Source organism: Macaca nemestrina, chromosome X, assembly GCF_043159975.1.
Source record: "Macaca nemestrina isolate mMacNem1 chromosome X, mMacNem.hap1, whole genome shotgun sequence".
Classification (NCBI taxonomy): Eukaryota; Metazoa; Chordata; class Mammalia; order Primates; family Cercopithecidae; genus Macaca; species Macaca nemestrina.
This window is the reverse complement of record NC_092145.1, coordinates 2,458,711-2,478,732: the sequence shown is the minus strand read 5'-3', so window position 1 is coordinate 2,478,732 and position 20,022 is coordinate 2,458,711. Positions and strand designations below refer to the sequence as shown.

Here is a 20,022-nt window from a genome sequence, read left to right as displayed (position 1 = left end):
CCTCCTGTGCCCTGTCTGCCGCTGGTTCCTGGGGAGCTAAGACAGCTGTGTGTCTGCCTCCTCCCCAGGTGCCCTGGGGGCCTCAGGAAATGCCTGCTCTTCCTTCCTGCCTTGTGCCCCCGGTGCCTGCCCTCCCCCTGCTTCCCCCTGCCTCCCCCTGCCTCCTCCCAGCCCTGAGAGGCCAGAAGGGCAGAAGGCTGCCCGACTGCCCACTCTGCTCGCCAGCAAGGAAGCGCTGTTCCTAGAGCACTTCAGCTGGGATCAAAGTTGCTTCTGCGCTGCAGAGAGAGCCCAGGCCTGAGGAGGGGGGAGTGGGAGGGGGAGCAGAAGGGGGAGGCCCTAAGACTAAGATACTGCCTGGCTGGTCTGGGAGTGGCCCCCAAATTAGAGGCCCAGGCCGAGTGACTCAGTGGGCCCTGGGCCGGGCATGCAGTTATGGCTTATTGCAGACTGCAAACCACAGACACAAAACCTTCCAGGCACAAGGACCGTATTTATATGAGTATTGCCCCCAGAAGCAGCCCCCAACTTCAGGTAAGAGCTGCAAGATGCATGCATTATGTGTCTCCCCCAAGCAGGGTGTCGCCTCATCGCCACTTCCAAGCCCCCTCCAGGAATATGCCTGGCTGAAACCTGAGGGTGAGGTTGGTGCAGGGCTGTGTCTCCCCACACCCCCCGCACGTGTGCTCTTCCTTCCACCGGCAACATCCCTCTTCCCTACTGGTCTGCTGCAGGTCACCTCCTCCAGGTAGCCCTCCTGAGCCTCTGGCACTGTGCATGGCCCTACGCCCCCAAGGTATTCAGAGCTGTTTCACCCCCAATGGGTCTCCTAGAGGCTGAGGCCCTGAGTGACAGCCCCTGGGTTCCTAGTCCTCAAGCAGTGCAGGAAGGGACTGGGTACCAGCACCTTGGGCAGCAGGCATGCCTTGAGTGGATTTCTCCATTGTTCTGAAACGGATTGACTGAAAGTGACTGTGCTTACCACACGATTTGCTCATTAAGCATGTACAAGGCAAGGGTTTTTATTTGGTCTGTTCACAGAACTGTGCAACCATCACTCAGTGGATTGTAGAACATTTTCATTATCTCAAAAAAGAAAACCCATACCTTTAGCTATCATCCCCTAGCACCCACTGCCCACAAATCCGCTTTTTGTCCCCACAGATGAGCCTTTTGTGGACATTTCAAATGAATGGAACCAAAGGTTCTGCGGCCTTTTGCGACTGGCTGCTGTCACTGAGCGGAATGTTTCCAAATGCTTCTCTCTCCACCCAGACTGCTAGTCAGGCTTCGCTGCCTGTCCCGCTTTCTACCGACATATTTCTCCATGAATGAGTTGGCAGTGGGGGAGGGAAAGAGGGCGGGACAAAGATGAGACCAGGCCGCTGTGAGTGAGTTGGACGCTGAGGCTGGGCAAAAGGTAAAACACACAAACCTGCCGGAAACCAAGCCAGCCCCTTTGTCTGGAAAGGGCGTACGTTGTCTCCAATCTCCTCATTCCAACCACGAAATCAAGAGGCAACCAGGGTTACCAGCCTGGCCCCTGGTTTTCCACATCTCTCTTCTCCCTGGCCCAGCCTAGAAGCTTCTTGCAGGCAGGTACCACAGTTTGGTCAAGGTGCCATGTGTCCCAGGTCCTGGCCAGGCCCTGAGCTGCCGCTGGTGAACAGGAAGAGGTTCTGGGCCCTGCCATGCCCCCAGGTAGAGCTCTCCTGGGAGCATCCTCCCTGGCCTGGGACCTCCCAGACCCCAAGCCCCAGCTGAGTAATGGCACTGCCAGGGGGGTGAAGACCCTCAGCCCTCGACATTGTCCTCTTTTCATTGGATGCCGCCTCTCTCTAGCCACCCCTCTCTCCCTCTCGACCCCTTCGAGCTTTTTCTCTCAATATGCAATTTTCTCTTTGGGTCTTCTGCACTCCTGGCCCCTAGTTCTATTGGAGATCTTAGTTTCTCGCTCCATCTAAACCCTTACCCTTCGGTCTCAGGAGTTGCTCTTGCTGAGGGAAGAAGGGGACACTATGGGACAAGGGAGCAGTGTCGTACTAAGGACCTGGGCTCTAGACACTGGAGGAGCTGGACTCATTTGGGCCCTCAGGAAGTGGCCGAGACTTGGTGGGGTAACCTGGTTACCCCCATAAGTGACCGGCACAGGGTTGAGCCCAGAGGAAGTGGCCACCCACAGAGTGGTTCTCTGTGGGGACCTGCAGAGATTAAGCAAGAAGACTGACTCGCTGGATCCTTCGTCTCTGAATCAGCTCACGGCAGGCAAGCTAGGGAGCCCCTTGCCCCATCCTGCCACCACCAGACGGATTGGGCCCTGTTTTTAAGGGAAGAAAGCCTGGGGTGGAAGGGAGGGTACAGGGACCAGGAGCCTACATGAAGTCATTCCAGAAATCCACAACAGCTACCTCTCTGATCCTGGAGAAACCACCTCCTTGCTTAGGCCCAAGCAGGTTCCCAGCAGGCTCAGGACCAAATTCCAGGGGCCACTCACGGGCCTAGCAGCCCAAGGCCGCCTCCCCCTCGTCTTTCTTCCATCTCGCTTTCCTCTACCTGGCGAGATGCCAGCCAGCACCTCAGTGTCCCCATCTGGGCAGTGGAAAGTTTGACTCTCTGGGTCCTTGTTTGAGTGAGTGTGAGTGTGTCCGTTCCTTTGCTGTCTGCCCCAGGCGGGGGAAGGAGGATGGGGAGGTGGTGGGGGCGAGGGGGCGAGGGGGCGGGGGCTCAGCTAGTCCAGCCGTCTACAAGAAAATTGCTCCCTTTGAAGCTGCCAGGGGGGCCGGGAAGCCTGCCCCCTCCTGCCCGCCCGCCCTCTCCGCCCCACCAGCCCCCTCCCTTTTTTCCTCCCTCCCCGCCCTCTCCCCGCTGTCCCCTCCCCGTCGGCCCGCCTGCCCAGCCTTTAGCCTCCCTCCCGCCGCCTCTGTCTCCCTCTCTCCACAAACTGCCCAGGAGTGAGTAGCTGCTTTCGGTCCACCGGACAGACCGGACAGACAGACGTGCGGACGGCCCACCACCCCAGCCCGCCAACTAGCCAGCCTGAGCCTGGTGCCTCCCCTCTCCAGGTAGGGCTCCTGAGCCAGGCCCACTCCTGCCCTGCGCTGTCCGCACTGTCCCCTTGCTGGCCTCAAGCTGCCCCCTCAGCAACCCAGAGATGCCTCTGGCTCTGCTGCCTCCGCTATCCCAAGCCCTGGTCCTGCTGTCCCCAGTGCCCCGAGGGTGTCCACAGATTTCCCCAGTGCTCTCTGTAGGCTGCTGATCCATGCCCCTTCATCGCCACCCTGCGGTCCCCTTGGTCCCTGTCAGGCTTCTGCCTCGTCTCACCACCTTCCAGGCACCTTTCCCTCACCCCTTCCTCTCCCTCTCCCTTCTGACCTTGCTCTGCTTCATCCAGCTCTTGTCTCTCTGCCTCCCACTTGGGGTCCGTCTTCTTGGCTGCCACCCTAGAGCGTGGCTGGGTGACTGGCACCCCAGCTTTGCCAACGGCCATGTTTCATCATTGCAAGTCCCAGGCGCATGCTCCACTCCCTCAGCCTTGCTCTGCCCAGGCGCCTCCTTGCTCCAGGGCTTGGCACCTGGCCCGGGTTGGGTCGGGTCAGGGAGGACTGCCCAGCACCCACTGAGCTCAGCACCCAGGAGCAGTCCTCCGCTGCACTGCCTGAGGCCAGTCCTTAGCATGGGCTGAGAGACTTGGTTTCCCAGGCCTGCCCCAGGCACCCTGCCCAGATATTCCTTACTCACCCCCAGGTTAATGCCCTGCCTGTACTTCCTCTGTGAGAAGTATGGGTCCTGGGAGCCCTGGCTGCAAGGGCCCTGACTGGGGCTGCCTGGGTGGCTCAGCCCTGTCTGTTTTCCAGGACCCCCTTGGACTGGGACTCAGAATGGATGGGGAAGGGAAGGAGAGAAAATCAGGCAACTGTGCCATATTCCCCAGGGCGGACCTGGCTTGGGGTCCCAGAGGGGCCTGCCAAGGGACCCAGGAGAGAGAGTGCTCTGGAAGGTCCAGGGAGGGGAGCGCCCCCTCACTGCCCCATGGGCGGGGCTGGGTGCCTGAGCGCCTGCTGAGCAGAGCAGGGGACCGAGGGACCTGCAGGGCACAGGACACATCAGTCTCCAGTGGTCTGTCTTGGTAGGCAGGTCTCTCTTCTGCTGTCCTGGCCGCCAGACTGCTCAGGTCCCATCCTCAGGGGCTCCTGTTTCTGTGCTCTCGCCCCTCCCTGTCCTGCCAGCTCTCTGCCCTATAGCAACTAATTGGAACTGAGACAAGCTGGAGATGCTCAGCACCCCTGCCCCCGTGCCAGAAAGGCTCCCGGGGACCAGCGCCCAGGGGTGCAGGTGAGCACCTCCTGGTGACACCCAGCTGCCTGTGCCAGCCGCACCCCAGGAGAGCTGGTATGTGAGCAGGGGTGTCTTGGTGCGGAACATGCCCGTGTATGGCCACTGTGGGCCAGCATAGTGAGCCTCTGAGGGCAAGCCCATGTGGGTGTATTGAAAGGAATATGCGGGGCAGCCTCCAAGCCACCAGGGCTGGGTGGTGGGAGCAGGTTGTGAGCCAGGGAGCGCAGAGGGCTCCCATGGCAAGCTGGCCAGCTGTGGGTGGCAGCCCTGGCCTCCCTGGCCCACCTTCAAGCCCCAAGGACCCAGGTGGCAGTGGGCATTAACCCTACCACCGCATAGATGGGGAGTCTGGGAAAGGAAGGGGAGTGTTTCCAAGGCAAGAATGAGTTTCCTGTCTTTAGCAACATTCCAGAGTCACTCAAACAAAGCTATAGCGTGTCCCTTCCAGTGACAGCGCCAAGTCCCCAGAGGAGGGGTTTGTAATGAGTTCACACTTGACAGTTAGCACGCAGAGCCTTCAGCAAGGGCTTCTGAGTCCTTGCCACCCTGTGTAGAGGTGGGATGGGGACCTCCCGCTCTGTCGTCTCCCGTGCTTCCCGGGCCCACCCCCAACCATCTTCGGCCCACAGAATCCCCAGCACACGCCCCACCCACAGGCCTAGCCCCAGCCCTGGGGTCCCTGGCGCCCCACCTGCCAGGGCCCCTCCCCTGCCTTGCTCACCCCCCAACACCCCTGATTGTTGGAAAGGTCTTCCCATGCCCACCACGACCTCCTCCCACTCATCTGTGGGTGGGAGAGCTTGGTCCCTGCCCCACGTTGCTCCCCTAGCGTCCAGGCCCACCACCAAGCCCCCGACAGGCATGGGAACCGCACTGGTGGGTGGGGACACACCAGCAGGGGGTCTTGCTCACACCGAGGGGCTGGGGGTGATGGTGGCTTTCCCAGGGCACCCTGCCTTGGGCTGCAGGCCGCTGGGTGGGCACCGGCTCCCTCAGAAGGCAGCCCAACCTGGGATCCTGCCGGCCGGGGCCTGGGGCGGTCGGTGCCCCAGCACCTATCCTCTTATGCTCAGATGCTGGGCTGGGAAAGCAGGGGCCACAGCTCGGCCACTCAGAGCCCTTTCTGCAAGTCTTAGAGGGACCAGTTCAGGGGGGCGTGCAGAGGGACTGCGCTGGGGGGAGGGCGCGTGGCTCGGTCCTCCTGGCCTGAGGCCAGCCTGGCCTAAGTGGCCTCCAGGACCCATGGCCTTCCAGAAAGAACCAGCTTCCCAGGGTTCCCTGGGGAAGGCCTGGGGCCACCTCTTCTGGAGGGGTGGGAGCTGTGCTTCATTCCTCCTTCCCCAGGTCCCCTTCCAGGCCGGAAGGTCCCCTCCCCGACCTGGAGCCCACAGCCAGAAGTCCCTTCTGGGACTCTAGACTCCTGGAAACCACCCCAGCTGCCTCCTCTGCCGTTTGCCTTCTTCTCCCGCCCCATCATGGCTCTGGGTCAGAACAGCCTCTGGGGCTCTGGGGTGGCTATGGAGGGGCCGCCAGCCTTGGCTCTTCCAAGGACTGCAGACCCCTCCCCCTCCCAGCTTCCCACCTGCGCAGCTCCGATCCCAGCCAGCCCAAGGCAGGTCCCGGCTCCCTGGCAGGCCTGGTGAAGCTGCTGCCCATTCCCATGGGGCTCACTTCTGAGGCTTAGGGGCCTGGGGCTCTAGCCAGCCTTCTCGCATGGAACTCTCCCGGTCCACTGCATCTTAAGCCTGAGCTCCACTTAAACACTGGCCTGAGATGAGCTGGAAGACCAGGGACCCAACAGACTCCGTGGGCCTCTTGAACTTGCCTCTGCTGGGCATCCCAGTCCTGTTTGGTCCCTGAGGTGTTCAAATGGGCCAAGGGGAGCATAGTGGGCAGACGTGGGTGGCCACAAGATTAGAAGGCAGCCCTATCCATGGAGACAGGGGAAGTCTGGGAAGCCAGTGTGACTTTTATCCTCTGGAAGTCTGAGTCCCTGCTTGGCCTTGACTGCCATCCCATGGGTCTTGGAGGCTGCCCTCATGCAAGGATACACACACCCATGGGAGCCCAGCAGCCCTAGGAGCCTGAGGCTAAGCAGCCTGTGGGCCGCACTGGCTGGCTGAAGGAGGCTAATCCCAGCCCAACCTGAGCCCCTGGCAGAAAGCGGGTTGCAGCAGGGAGGGGCTGCAGGAAACCCTCCTCTCCCCTCCTGGCCTTGGTGGGCCTGTACCAGGGAGGGAGGGAGGCAGGGCCCCAGGGTCTGGGGAGCAGGCCGGGAGCATCTTCCCTGGGGCCCTGAAGTGCTCGCCTGGGGAGAAGATGGCTTTTCCAGGAGACGCCCCTGCAGACAGAGGCAGAGGTGAGAGGCTGGGTAGGGGCTGCCCTGCTGGCTGTGTTGGGGCTGAGGAGGGCCTTCTGGATCTGTGGGCCTTGGGGAGCTACTGACGGTGGCATCCAGAGAGAAGGGCCATGCTTCCAGGGGAGCTCCCTGCACAGCCCCAAAAGTGTGAGGCCTGCCAGCTTTGGGGCCTGTGGCATTGTCTGCAGTGGGCAAGGACACAGATGGACAGACAGACAGTGTGTGCAGTACCAGCTCTGCTGTTTCCTTACTGTGTGGCCTTGGGCAAGAGTTTGGGGCCAACTCCCTGAGCCTCAGTTTACCCCTTCATCAAGTCTTAAGAGTATCGCTTCCTTCTTATAGTCAACGGGGGACGGCAGGGGGCTAAGAAATCACATGAGTCCCCTGCTCTGCCTCTGAGAGATGACAGCATCCTCCCTTTCCCTTGGAGACTCTAGCAGGAGGCCCAGAATCTCTTCAGGGAGTGGGGGGAGGGGGGCGGGCAGCAGTAGTCCGCATGCAGAGGACCAGGAGCACACAACAGGAAGGGCTGAGTCCTGCACTCCGCCGACTGTGGGGACAGGCTGGACCTCGACATGGGCACCACAGGTTGCAAAGGGCTGGCACAGAGATGTGGGAAGTGGCTGGGCGCATCAAGGGAGAACTCCACCCTTGTCCCCACCCTGCCAGAAAACCTCTGGAAAGGATTTGAGCAGCAGATGAGCCGGGGTTTCCCAGCCCCTCCACACGTGGCTGCGAGGCGAGCAGACACCCAAGCGTGGCTGCCTGAAGGGCATGCTGGGGCAATGGCAAGGGCTTGGAATGTGGCTGGGGTGCACAAGGTCCACCCCTCCCCACTCCAGCCCCCAGCCCCTCAGGCAGCCATTCCCACAGATGAACGCACACAGCAGGCTTTGGCAAGGCCATGGAGGTTACACATCCCCTCTCTGGTTGATGCCCAAGTGCAGGCTGGAGCCATCAGTGGGGAGGGACTGGTGGACTGGGGCCTGGGAGAGTGGTGGGGGCAGGCCAGGTGTCAGTCGGGGCACAAGCAACTGGCTGCTGATTGAAACTGGGCCCAAAAGGCTTTGGCGGCCAGAGGGGAGGGAGGAAGGGCACAGTCCCGGGGACCCTGCAGGGCTGCGTGCAAGATGGCACGTGTGTCAGAGTTCAGGTCGGGTTGCTCAGGGGGGCAGACGCCCAGAGCTGAGGCTGCGGAGACAGCGTCCGGCGTCTGCCACTTGGCAGCTGTGAGCCACACCGTCTGCAGGCGAGCTCCCAGGGCCCGCCAGACCTCAAGCCCTGCTCCCGCCGCCCTTGGCCTGGCCTGAATGCCTGGCACGGACCCTCCATGCTCTCAGAGGCTGCCAACGCATCTTGTTTGGCTGTGACCTCGAGCAATCCAGTGCAGAGGACTGCGCTGGCTTTCAGAGGGGCAGACAAGGAGGGCCCTATTGGGGTGGTGGCGGAGGCTCCAGGAAGCCCAGCCTCCTCCCTCACTCACACCTGCGGTCGCCCAACCTGGGGCTCATGCCATTGCCGCTCCCGTCCTTTGCTCTAAAGAGGTGGCATCCAGGGAGCTCAGGGCACACTTTGATGGGGCTTGAAACCCTCCCTGAAGTCCCTGAGGACACATCCAGGGAGGCCAATGAAGGGAAACTGAGGCCCAGAGGCCTCAGTTGTGGTGGTGGAGAGTTGAGTACTGGAGGGACTTGCTGTGGGTCTCTCAGGATCTGACTATGGGGTATTCCTGCTTCCTGGGCTGGGGGCCTCACCTGCCTTACCTCTGTGTGGATATATGTGTATGTATGTATGTATGTATGCATACATATGTATATGTGAATGTGTATGCATGTGTGTATAGATGTGTGCATGTATGTGTTTACATATGTGTATGTGTATATGGGTGTATGTGTGCATGTGTGTACGTGTGCATGTGTGTACGTGTGCATGTATGCATGTGTGTACGTGTGTATAAGTGTGTATGTGTGCATATGTGTATGTGTGCATGTGTGTGTACATGTGCATATATGTGTATAGGTGTGTGCATGAGTGTATGTGTATGTGTGCATCTGTGTATGTGTGTTTATATGTGTATACATATGTGTATGTGAATGTGTATACATGGGTATGCATGTGTGTGTCTAGGTTTGTGCATGTATATGTGTGTGTACATGTGTGTATAGGAGTGTGCATGTGTCTGTGCATGTATGTGTGTGGATGTGTGCCTGTATGTGGATGTGTGTGGATGTGTGTACATGTGTGTTTTGTGTAGGTGTGTGCATGTGTGTGTGCACATGTGTGTGTGTATACGAGTGTGTATGTGTATGTGTGCATCTGTGTGTATGTGTGTGTATGTGTGTACGTGTGTGTGCATATTCTGGCAGGAGGGAGGGGCTCGGTGTGAGGTGGTGGGGAGAAGGCAGGGGCCAGGCTTTGGGAGAACAGCTGAGCCCATCCATCTCCAGAACCTCCAAACTGCCACCCCCAGTCTCAGGCATTCAGGCTCTCACAGGCCCAGAGACATGGCTGGAGCCCCTGTGGCTGAGGAGCACAGCTGAGAGCTCAGGGCCTAGAAGCGCCAAAGCTGAGTTCCAAGTCAGGCTGAGTGATTTGGGGGAAGTGAGAGCCTCTCTCTCAGCCTTAGCTTTTGTGTCCATAAAATGGGAATATTCATCGTGCCAGCTCCAGGGGATCCTTCCCCCCAGGCTCCCCTGGCTCCCTCTGGCTTTATGGGCCCCTTGCTGCCTCCTGTGGGCTCAGACACAGAGCCTGTCCCTTCCTCGGGAGAGGTCTCAGTTTTGTGCCAGTTCTTTGAGGGGAAATGAGGGATGTGCCGGGAAGCCTGCCCGGCCCCCACTCCTCCAGCCTGCCCACTGCTTGGGCACAGCCATGAGCCATAGAAAACCAGCCAAACCTTGTCCTTCTGCCTCTGTCACGGGGCCCGAGTGTATGGGCCTCCCAGCACTCAACCTCCCTCCCCGCTCCGAGGGAACCTCTTCCCCTTGCCCCTTTTTCAGTCTCTTGGAGACCCCCCAGACATCCTACTATATCAGGCAGCCTGCCTTCAGAGTCCTTGTTGCCCCACAGCTGGTCCCGGGAACCCACCTGAGACCCCGATGACCAATCTTGCCGTGACTGACTGCCCTGCGCCTGTGCCCCCTCCCCTGGTGGAGGGCCCGATTACCTAACAGGAGTGCCTGCAGGGAAGTCCCAGCTGCTGGGGCTGGGGCAGGAGCCCTGGCCCCGGGGCAGGAGTCCCTGTAGAGTCCTCCTCCAGGCCAACGCGTGGGTCCTGGGGGCTCCAAGCTGGCCATGGTCAGATGGTCCTCTGTCCCCTCAGCCTTCCCCAGCCCCTCCCCACAGCCTCCCCTAGGCCCAGCCAGACCACCCCAACCCCACCTGTCCAGGTGGACTGCCCACCCTGGAGCTTTCCAGGGCTCTGGTGGGGCGTTCCAGCCCTGACTCACTCTCCCTGGGAGGTAGCGGCTTTGGCAGGGGCATCGGTAGGGAGGGGCAGGGCAGTCTCCTCCCTCCCCCACTCCATCTTGCTCTCCTGCTTCCATCCTGCCCTTCCTGTTCTCTCCCACTGCTGCTGCTGCTGCTGCTGCTCCTCCTCCTCCTCCTCCTGCCCCCGGGTGTCCAGTGGCACTGGGAGAGGGTCCCGCAGTGGCAGCAGGCATCAGAGGCCCTGCCCTGCCCTGTCCCGGAGGAAGGGAAACGCCATCCAGGTAGGTGAGTGTTGAGCCTTCTCCCTACTTGGGGGCCAAGACCCTCCGGGGGGTTCCCCTAGGTCCTGCCAGGCCAGCCTGGGGCTGGCAGGCCCTGGGTTGCAATTGTGGGGTCTCAAGGCTCAAAAGAATGAGGGAGACTGGGTGCTGCCCCAGCAGGGGCCTCCTGGTGACCCCAGGGGTCAGCATAAAGTCCAGCTCCACATGAGGGGGAAGCTGAGCTAAGCCTTGGGCTCTGACTCCTACTTTGCAGTACGGCCCGGGGCCTATGGGCTCAAGAGGGCTCTGGGGCCAGTTGCAGAAAGGCCACACCACTGGCCTGGCAGCTGCTATAGCCACAGCCTCACCACAGGCCCCTCTGTCCACAGGTGTGGGAGGGGGCATGGGCGGCTTCTAGAGGGGATGCCAGTGCAGAGGGGACGCATGCCAGCAGATGCTCCCTGGAGCGCCCGAGGAGCTGCAAGGGGACGACAGGACAGGCCTCCATCCCAACCCTCTCCTGGGACTGATGGAACTGGAGGCACAGTGCTTGTGCTCAGACCCAACCTGGCCCCGAAGTGGCCTCAGGCCCCCGGTCCGCTGGCAGCAAGGACCCCAAAGCAGCAGCCCCCAGCAGCCAACCCAGCCCCCAGGTCAACTGGGGAAGCATCGGGCAGGGCGGGGCTGCTCAGAGAGTGCTGGCCTAGGGGGCAGAGCCCCCACCTCCCCACGGCCTCCTTAGACCCCTGCAACCAGCAGCTGGGCTTAGGGGGCTCACCTGGCCCTGCTGGAGCCCCAGACTGCCCCTCCCCAGCTAGTACTGGCCCTAAGTGAGGGTCTCCTGGGCGTGCGACTGCTTCAGGTCTACCAGAGGCCCTTGCTGCCCAGCTGGGCTCCCCATCTCCAGATGCACCGAGGGCCACCCCAGGCTGGGTGGCGAGCAGGGCAGGCATGTTTATTCCCACTTAACAGATGGGGAAGGTGAGGCTGGGGTGAGACCTGGACCTTTGCCAGGCAGTCAGGGTAGATGGAGTGGTAGGAGAGGCAGGGCTCCAGCCTCTTCTTGTAGGGCACATTCCCGGCTGCCTCTGGACGGGAGACCGTGTCTGATGAGGAGGAAGGAGGCAAGCAGAGGTGGGTGCTGGTGGCAGGCTCAGGCAGGGCTGCTTCCCCTCCACTCCCACCCGCCGCCTCGGCTTGGGGGGCCTCAGGCAAGCCTGACCCTGCCCTGCCACCCTGGCGGCAGCCTGCTCCCCTGGGGGGCCTCTCTGAGCTGCCGAGGCTGTGGGCAGGGAGGAAGGGTAGGAGCACATCTAGGAGCTCCAGGGCTGTTTGAGCCAAGGCAGTGTGTGTGTGGGGCAGGGGGGCTGGGGCGAGTGGTCCAGAGGAGGAAGCCAAGGCCCAGGGGCAGTGTTGGGGGTGTCATGGCCTCCACCTCTGGGGTCTCCACTCAGTGCTGCCTCAGCCAACCTTGCTCATGGCCTCAAAGGACACCCCCTCTTTCTCCACCCTGCCTCCCTGCCTTGGCCTTAGAGGGTCTCTGAGAAATGTGGGCAGGGTGGAAGGGGGGCTCAGGAGGTAGGAAGCAACTCAGAGTTGCCAAACTCAACTGACTTCATCCACGCTGCCCTGAGCCCAGAACTCAAAGGAAGGATTGGCCCGGGTAGGAGGCCATAGTGGCGTGATCCCAAAAAGTGAATTCTTTAAAGCCCTTGAGGGCCAATGGTTAAGATTCTTCCTCCACCTCCTCCACGCAGCCTCACGGATGCCCCTGCCCTAAAGCAGGCTTCTGGCAGACTCAGAGGCGTGGGGGCCTGCAGACTTGCTAATGCGGAGACATTTCATCGCCTGATTAAGCCAAGTCCTGTCTGGGATGGGGAGGGGGGTAGTGGAAGGGGTGAGGGGAGTGGAGTGGAAGGGGCTCCCTCCTTGCCAGCAGCATCCACTCCCTTCCTGCCTGGAGCCCTCTGCCCACACTCCACCCTCTCCGCCTCCCGCCCCAGGGTCTGGCCGTCCCTGGTGAGGGATGGGAACGCAGTGCCACTGCACTCACGGAACACTAGCCCCTGGCATGGGGAAGATGGGCGGGTACTGGTGCTGAGGATCCCCCTGCCTCTTCCCCCAGGCCCATCCGCCATGTGGCCCCTGTGGCTCCTCGCGTCTCTGCTGGCCCTGAGCCAGGCCCTGCCCTTTGAGCAGAGGGGCTTCTGGGACTTCACCCTGGACAACGGGCCGTTCATGATGAATGATGAGGAAGCTTCGGGCGCCGACACCTCGGGCGTCCTGGACCCGGACTCTGTCACACCCACCTACAGCGCCATGTGTCCTTTTGGCTGCCACTGCCACCTGCGGGTGGTTCAGTGCTCCGATCTGGGTTTGTCCCTGAGTGATGGGGAGTGGGGCATGCAAGGAGGCACAGGTGCAGCTTGAGAGCCCCTTCTGAGGGAGGCACATGCCGGTCCTGTGGGCTGGTGGCGAGCATGATGTGAGTGTAGCAGGGGTCCAGCCATCTGGCTGTGAGCTGTGCAGTTTGCACCCACTTGTGGTGGCATCCCCGTGTGCCCGTCGGTGTCGCGTGCGTGTGTCCCTGGGCCTCCCTGCGGTGGGGCTAGTCGGCTGGATGGCTCCAAGTTCATGTTGCTGGTGGTCGTGGGGCCCCTAGGTCTGAAGTCTGTGCCCAAAGAGATCTCGCCTGATACCACACTGCTGGACCTGCAGAACAACGACATCTCTGAGCTCCGCAAGGATGATTTCAAGGGTCTCCAACACCTCTATGTAAGGAGCTGGGAGGAACCAGCAGGCCTACAGCAGGGGGCAGGGGTCCGGGTGGGTGCATGTGCATGGACATGTGGGTATGAGAGGAGCTCGGGGACCCGTGGGCTTCAGGGTGAAGCCTGGAGCCAGCCGTGATGGGAGCTCCCGGGCTTGCAGCTCACCCATGTGGGTTTGAGCAACCGCAGCTGCAGGACTGGATCACTCAGCTCGGCTCCCTTCGTGACTGAAAACGTTTCATCACATCCATTCCTCCCAGCAACAGAGGAGAACGGATTTCATTGTAGCCAGTGTGTGTGTGAGGAAACTGAGGCTTGGAGCGGCAAGGCAGTGGTGGCACTGCTGAGGCTCAGGGCTGGGCCTGGGTGCTGCCTCCTGCCCCGCACTCTGCTCACAAGCACGGACTGACCTCCTCGAGGCCCAGTGGCCTGGGGAGGCACAGGAAGGCAGGAGGGAGGGGCGGGTGGGGCAGGGAGTCCGAGCCTTCAGCTCCTCCTTCCGCCCTGCTTCAGGCCCTCGTCCTGGTGAACAACAAGATCTCCAAGATCCACGAGAAGGCCTTCAGCCCCCTACGGAAGCTGCAGAAGCTCTACATCTCCAAGAACCACCTGGTGGAGATCCCGCCCAACCTGCCCAGCTCCCTGGTGGAGCTCCGCATCCACGACAACCGCATCCGCAAGGTGCCCAAGGGAGTGTTCAGTGGGCTCCGGAACATGAACTGCATCGGTGAGCTGAAAGCCTCCCAGAACATTCCAGAGCCTTGTCTCGGGGCATGGGGAAGGGAGACCAAGGGACACCTTTAGAGGCTCGGTTCAAGAAACAGTATGGTGAGAACAGTCAAAAGATAATCCATGAATTTCCTGGCAAATCCTCTATGCAGGCGATCACCATGGCTAAAGAGAAGACTGGGCCACAGGGGCCGGGTGGCTTCTGGGAGCCCTGTCTGCATCTCTGGCACTCCTCCCTTTCGTCTTGCTGCCCCTGGGGAGCTAGCAGTCCTGGGACTAGCAGTCCTGAACAGCTAGGAGTTTACAATTAGCCCGGTAAATTAGCAGAACTGCTTTCAGGAGATGGGAGCAGCCGGCAGTTAGCAGGGCTCACCACACTAGCCCGGAAATGACAGGACCCAGGGCTGTGCAGGGACCACCAGGCTCCCAGGCTAATGAGGTCTCTCACCTAGAGATGGGCGGGAACCCACTGGAGAACAGTGGCTTTGAACCTGGAGCCTTCGATGGCCTGAAGCTCAACTACCTGCGCATCTCAGAGGCCAAGTTGACTGGCATCCCCAAAGGTAGGAAACCCACTCTTCCTGCGCGCCTGCCTACCTCACCCCCAACGGCACAGATGGCCAGGGTGGGGGCTCTGGATAGGCCCGGTCGACTCAGGGAAAGGCTCAACAGTCCCCTCCCGCCACCTGGGGCAGAGCTAGGGCCCCTGCCCTCAGCACCTGCATTCTCCCCTGTGCCCTCTTCTCCTGGCAGACCTCCCTGAGACCCTGAATGAACTCCACTTGGACCACAACAAAATCCAGGCTATCGAACTGGAGGACCTGCTCCGCTACTCCAAGCTGTACAGGTGAGGCCAGCCCGGCACTGCCCGAGGGTGATGCCAGAGTCCCTCAGTGCTGTGTGGCCCCTCGCGCCCAGCCCACCATCCTTCTCTCCAGCCTTTGAGTCCCTGTCATTCTCCCACTCACAGGCTGGGCCTGGGCCACAACCAGATCCGGATGATCGAGAACGGGAGCCTGAGCTTCCTGCCAACCCTCCGGGAGCTCCACTTGGACAACAACAAGCTGGCCAGGGTGCCCTCGGGGCTCCCAGACCTCAAGCTCCTCCAGGTGAGAGCTGGGCGTGCATAGCCAGGTTCCCTAAGGCTGGGCTGGGGGAAGCGTGCATGTCCCCAAGCAGTCCCTCAGCCCCTTGGCCTTCCTTCCCGGCCAACTCTGGGCATCTGCAAGGGAGCGGTCTTGATGCTCCCAGCTGGTGCTGAGGAGGCAGGGAGCAGGGGCTCCATGGTAGATACAGAGCAAGGCAGCCCGGTAGATCTTGGACCTGAGGGTCTCCAGGTGGGTTGGACACCAGAAAGATGTGGCAGAGTCCAGGGAGTCAAGAAACTGTGGGTGTGGGGGTGTACTGATCCGTGCCAAGACAGCGACAGCCCAGGACAGGAAGTAGGCTGAAGAGGGGGAGCACGGTCTTGCCTGGGATTCTGTCGGGAGCTTCCATCACTGGCCTGGCCCCCAACCAAATGGGTGGTGATCTTGGTCTTGCCCAGCCCTGCTCCATCCACAAGTGTTTGCAGCACCCCCATCCGCACCAGCTGTGAGCCAGCACCACGCAGGCCATGCCCATGATGGGCTGAGAGCGCCCTCTAGTGGCCATTGTCATGTTCACTAGCACTGGGCTCCCAGCCCAACCCAGCAGGCGCCTTGCCTGCCCTCCTCTGCTCCTCTCCAAGACAGCAAGACAGTGGCTCCAGAGAGTTGGAGGGGCTGCTAGAGGGCGAGCTCCTCTGATGACTGGAAGAAAGAGGGGGGCACCCCAAGGGCTCTTTCTCCTCTCATGCCCCATGGAGTGTGAGGGTGCTCCCCCGAGGGTCAGGCCGCCCTTCCTTCACCTCACACCACCAAACACACCTCTACCCCAGCCCCACCCCCACATGTCCGCAACCTGCCCCACCTGAGACCCTCATCCTGGTCCCTGGTCACATCCAGTGCCTTAATCCTGGCTGACACCCACACAAAGAACACGCCCATGCCTTGGTTTGCTCCTCCCAACAACAGGGAGCCTCTGGTGTGGCCCTTGAAGTAGGGTGCAGAGGTAACAGCAAAATGCCTCCTGGGGGCAGTGGGCTTGGCATGGAGGGAGGGAGGCCTGCAGTGACGCAGCCCGTCTACCTTCAGGTGGTCTATCTGCACTCCAACAACATCACCAAAGTGGGTGTCAACGACTTCTGTCCCGTGGGCTTCGGGGTGAAGCGGGCCTACTACAACGGCATCAGCCTCTTCAACAACCCCGTGCCCTACTGGGAGGTGCAGCCGGCCACTTTCCGCTGCGTCACTGACCGCCTGGCCATCCAGTTTGGCAACTACAAAAAGTAGAGGCAGCTGCAGCCACCGCGGGGCCTCGGTGGGGGTCTCTGGGGAACACAGCCAGACATCCTGATGGGGAGGCAGAGCCAGGAAGCTAAGCCAGGACCCAGCTGCGTCCAACCCAGCCCCCCACCTCAGGTCCCCAACCCCAGCTCGCCGCCCCATCACAGCCTCTCCCTGGCTCCCAAGGGTGCAGGTGGGCGCAAGGTCTGGCCCCTATCACATGCTCCCTCCGCCTCAGAGCTGCCCCTGCTCTCCCACCACAGCCACCCAGAGGCACCCCATGAAGCTTTTTTCTCATTCACTCCCAAACTCAAGTGTCCAAGGCTCCAGTCCTAGGAGAATAGTTCCTGGTTCAGCAGCCAGGAGGTGCTCCATAAGAATGGGGACAGTGAACTCTGCCAGGGCTGCTGCACCTGTCCAGACAAGCATGTTCTGTTCCTCCTCCTCATGCATTTCCAACCTTTCAACTCTCCCCACTGCCGCAGCTCCCCTCAGCCCCCTTGCAAGTTCATGGCCTGTCCTTCCCAGCCCCCCTGCTCCACTGGCCCTTCGACCAGTCCTCCCTTCTGTTCTTTCCCCTTCCTTCTCCTCTCTCTCTCTCTCTCTCTCTCTCTCTCTCTCTCTCTCTCTCTCTGTGTGTGTGTGTGTGTGTGTGTGTGTGTGTGTCTTGTGCTTCCTCAGACCTTTCTCGCTTCTGAGCTTAGTGGCCTGTCCCCTCCATCTCTCCAAACCTGGCTTTGCCTGTCCCTTTCTCTCCACACCCTCTGGCCTTCTGCCTTGAGCTGGGTCTGCTTTCTGTCTGTCCGGCCTGCACCCAGCCCCTGCCCACGAAACCCCAGGGACAGCGGCCTCCTCAGCCTGCCCTGCTCAGGCCTTGCCCCCAAACCTGTACAGTCCCAGAGGAGGCTGGAAGTTGGAGGCCCAGCATCCTGCCCAGATGACACCATCAAGGAGGGAAGCCTTAGGCCTGTCAGGCCCTGGCCCTTCTGCCCCAAAGAGAGGAGAGGCCCCACATTCCGCCAGAGTCCCAGACACCGGTTTTCATGGAACCCCCTCACCGCCACTGGCAGCTAGGTCTCCCCTTTCCTTCTGGTTCAGCGCAAGGAGGGGCTGCTTCTGAGGTCGGTGGCTGTCTTTCCATTAAAGAAACACTGTGCAACACGGCTCCGTGCACTGCTCCTGTGGCGGCCTGGCCTCTCCATGCCCCTCCTGGCCCTTGGGCTCCTCGCCCTCAGAAGAGGGGCCCCGTCATCCTCAGATCTGGGCTAGCCCCTTTCCCCTCCCTCCTAGACACTCATGGTCCCAGCTGTCCTGAGACGGGGCTCCAGAATCCAAACAGGCCTGAATGGCACCTGCCCTCTCAGCGTGGAGCGTTTGCCAAGAGCACACCGACTGCAGGCACCGGGCTAGAGCCTGGAAATCTAAGCGGGACCCGGCCTGCCCAGCTCCATGGAGTCTAGGGTTCACAACGAGGTACCACCAACACCCAAGGGGACACAGGAGGGACGGGGCCCCATGGAGCCAGGGCAGGGTGCTGTGTGCACCCACTTGCATTGGCCTGGCCTTGGCTCCCCAGCCAGCCCCCTAGCAAGTCACACTGTGTGCCAGGAGAGCCGAGCTCGGGCTGCAAGGCATTGGCACCGGCTCCAGAGAGGATCCAGGTCAGCTGCATGCTGGGGACACAGGTCGTCCCGGAAAGGACAGCTTGGAGGGGGACAGTCTCCAGAGCAACACTACCACCTGTGACCTTCCTTCGGCCCTGCACGAAGAGCCTCAGAGCAGGTGGCGGAACCTGGGGCTTCCCTGGGCAGCTCCAGGCTCCCAACAGCAATAGAGTGGGCAGGGCCCGCGTGAGTCACAGCCTGGCACTGTGTGTTGGCTTCTCGCACATAACTGTGTCTTTAAGCCTGGACTGGCACTGGGGCACTGGCGTTCCCAGGTTTCTCCTTCCTGGGATAGGAGGTGCCACGCAGTGTGGTGGCCCAGTGATAGAATGTCACCATCAGCATCATAGCACTATTCTGGGCCATGTGCTCCACGGCCTGGCAATGTCTGCTGAGTTGGGCAGGCGTGGTGCAAGGGAACTGGCCAGAGGCCAGGAGTCAAGGCTTCGGGCAAGTCCCCTCACTGGCTGGGAGGAGGGGCAGCCAGCGCCGCGGCCTGGCAGAGATGGAAAGATGGGGCTTCCGCCCATTCATCTGTGAGTGAGTCTTGGGGCACTGGCTCCGTGTTCAGTGGGTCCAACACAGCCCCCGTGAATCTCTGTCCACTCTTCCTGCCTCCCTCCCGTCCCTCCTGTGCCTCCTTTCCTCTCTGTCTCCCTCTCATTTCATACATCTTTATCACACTGCATGTCCCAGCTCGGGGATGCAGTGTGGGTGGAGGACAAGCTAGCAGGACGAGTGTGATATAGGTGGTCAGTGCAGAGGAAGGCATCCTGCGGGCTGCGTGCTTAGTCCACACAGCAGGGGGTGCCCTGCAGGCAGCACACACTCTGCCCGGACGGGGTGCCAAGTCCCCCAGGCAGGAGCCCAGAGCTGGACAGGGTCACAGCCTGCAAGGGCTTCTGGGCCATGGTGGAAGGTGAGCTTCATCCTCAAAGCAGTTGGTCCTGACCACAGTGTGAAGATGAATCGCGTAGCCTCACTCCACCGCCAAGTGTGGTAAAAACTGTTAAATAATACTAGCCAAGGTGAGACTGAATTGGGCTTAAAAAGAAAATGGCTGGGCGTGGTGGCTCACGGCTGTCATCTCAGCACTTTGGGAGGCCAAGGTAGGAAGACTGCTTGAGGTCAGGAGTCCAAGACCAGCCTGGGCAACATAGTGAGACTCCGTCTCTAAGAAACAAAAAACTAAAAAATTAGCTAGGCATTGGGGCACACGCCGGTGATCCCAGCTACTCAGGGGACTGAGGTGGGAGGATCACTTGTGCTGGGAAGGTTCTCCCTGCAAGCTGCCAATCCCCTACATTTATTTGCAAGTGGCTTGGAAAGTAGGACTATGCTCAGGGCCCCAGCTGTGGCACAGGAAGGCCCAGGGTGGACAACAGGTGGGCTGCAGGTTCCAGCCCATCTTTGCTTGAGTAAGATCCCCTGAACTTAGGGACAGATTGGGTGTAATGTGAGAACGGGGTTGGTTGTGATGCTCCCTGGCCTGGAGAGGGGAAGAGGGCCCTGAGGACCCCCGACTGAGGGCCAGAAGCATCCCGGAGCTGTTGGAAGGCAGCAGGCGTGGGCTTACACATGTATGCACGCACACGCACAAACACACGTGCACACGCACACAAATGCATACACAAACACGCACGCACACATGCACACTTGAACACACAAACACAAGCACACAGAAACACAAACATGCCACACAAACACATGTGCATACAAACACGCACAGCCATGAAGGTCACAAAGCCGCTTCCTTGGGGCCGTTTCCCAGCATTTGCTGCAGGTCAGGTGCCTTCTGGGCACAGCAGGGCCCAGCGGGAGCCTAAGCCGAATCCACTGCTAGGGTTTAGACGAGTCTGGGCTTGCCAAAGGGACGGCGAGCCAGACCTTGGCAGGCTGGGCCCACAATGCAGGCAGGACCCCTGAGGGACACGACCCCTCCTTGGAGGGCTGCAGGGGCAGGTGGCAGGCCTGGGAGCCAAGTCAGAGGGGCTGCCCTGAGGAGCTGGCAGTGGCCTGGTCTCCAGGCTCTGCTCCCACAGACTCCAGCTCTAGTCTCAGGAGGCAGGGACCACAGGAAGAGGCCAAGCCCCTGCCTGCCACTCTGGA

At 60.9% G+C, this 20,022-nt stretch overlaps 1 protein-coding gene across 1 annotated transcript; it reads left to right on the top strand.

Annotated features, from left to right (window-relative positions):
- The first annotated feature begins 2,899 nt into the window (after positions 1 to 2,899).
- On the top strand, positions 2,900 to 17,412 carry LOC105467337 (biglycan). Its single transcript, XM_011716858.3, has 8 exons — positions 2,900 to 3,062; positions 12,509 to 12,757; positions 13,046 to 13,158; positions 13,668 to 13,881; positions 14,336 to 14,446; positions 14,637 to 14,730; positions 14,854 to 14,992; positions 16,058 to 17,412. Exons 2-8 carry the CDS (start codon positions 12,520 to 12,522, stop codon positions 16,253 to 16,255), a joined length of 1,107 nt encoding a protein of 368 aa, XP_011715160.2. The 5' UTR covers positions 2,900 to 3,062; positions 12,509 to 12,519; the 3' UTR covers positions 16,256 to 17,412.
- Positions 17,413 to 20,022: the final 2,610 nt, after the last annotated feature.

Coding starts and splice junctions, on each gene's coding strand:
- LOC105467337 (XM_011716858.3), top strand. CDS start 12,520: ATGTGGCCCCTGTGGCTCCTCGCGTCTCTGCTGGCCCTGAGCCAGGCC. Junction 13,882..14,335: donor CCGGAACATGAACTGCATCG/GTGAGCTGAAAG, acceptor TCTCTCACCTAG/AGATGGGCGGGAACCCACTG. Junction 14,447..14,636: donor GTTGACTGGCATCCCCAAAG/GTAGGAAACCCA, acceptor TTCTCCTGGCAG/ACCTCCCTGAGACCCTGAAT.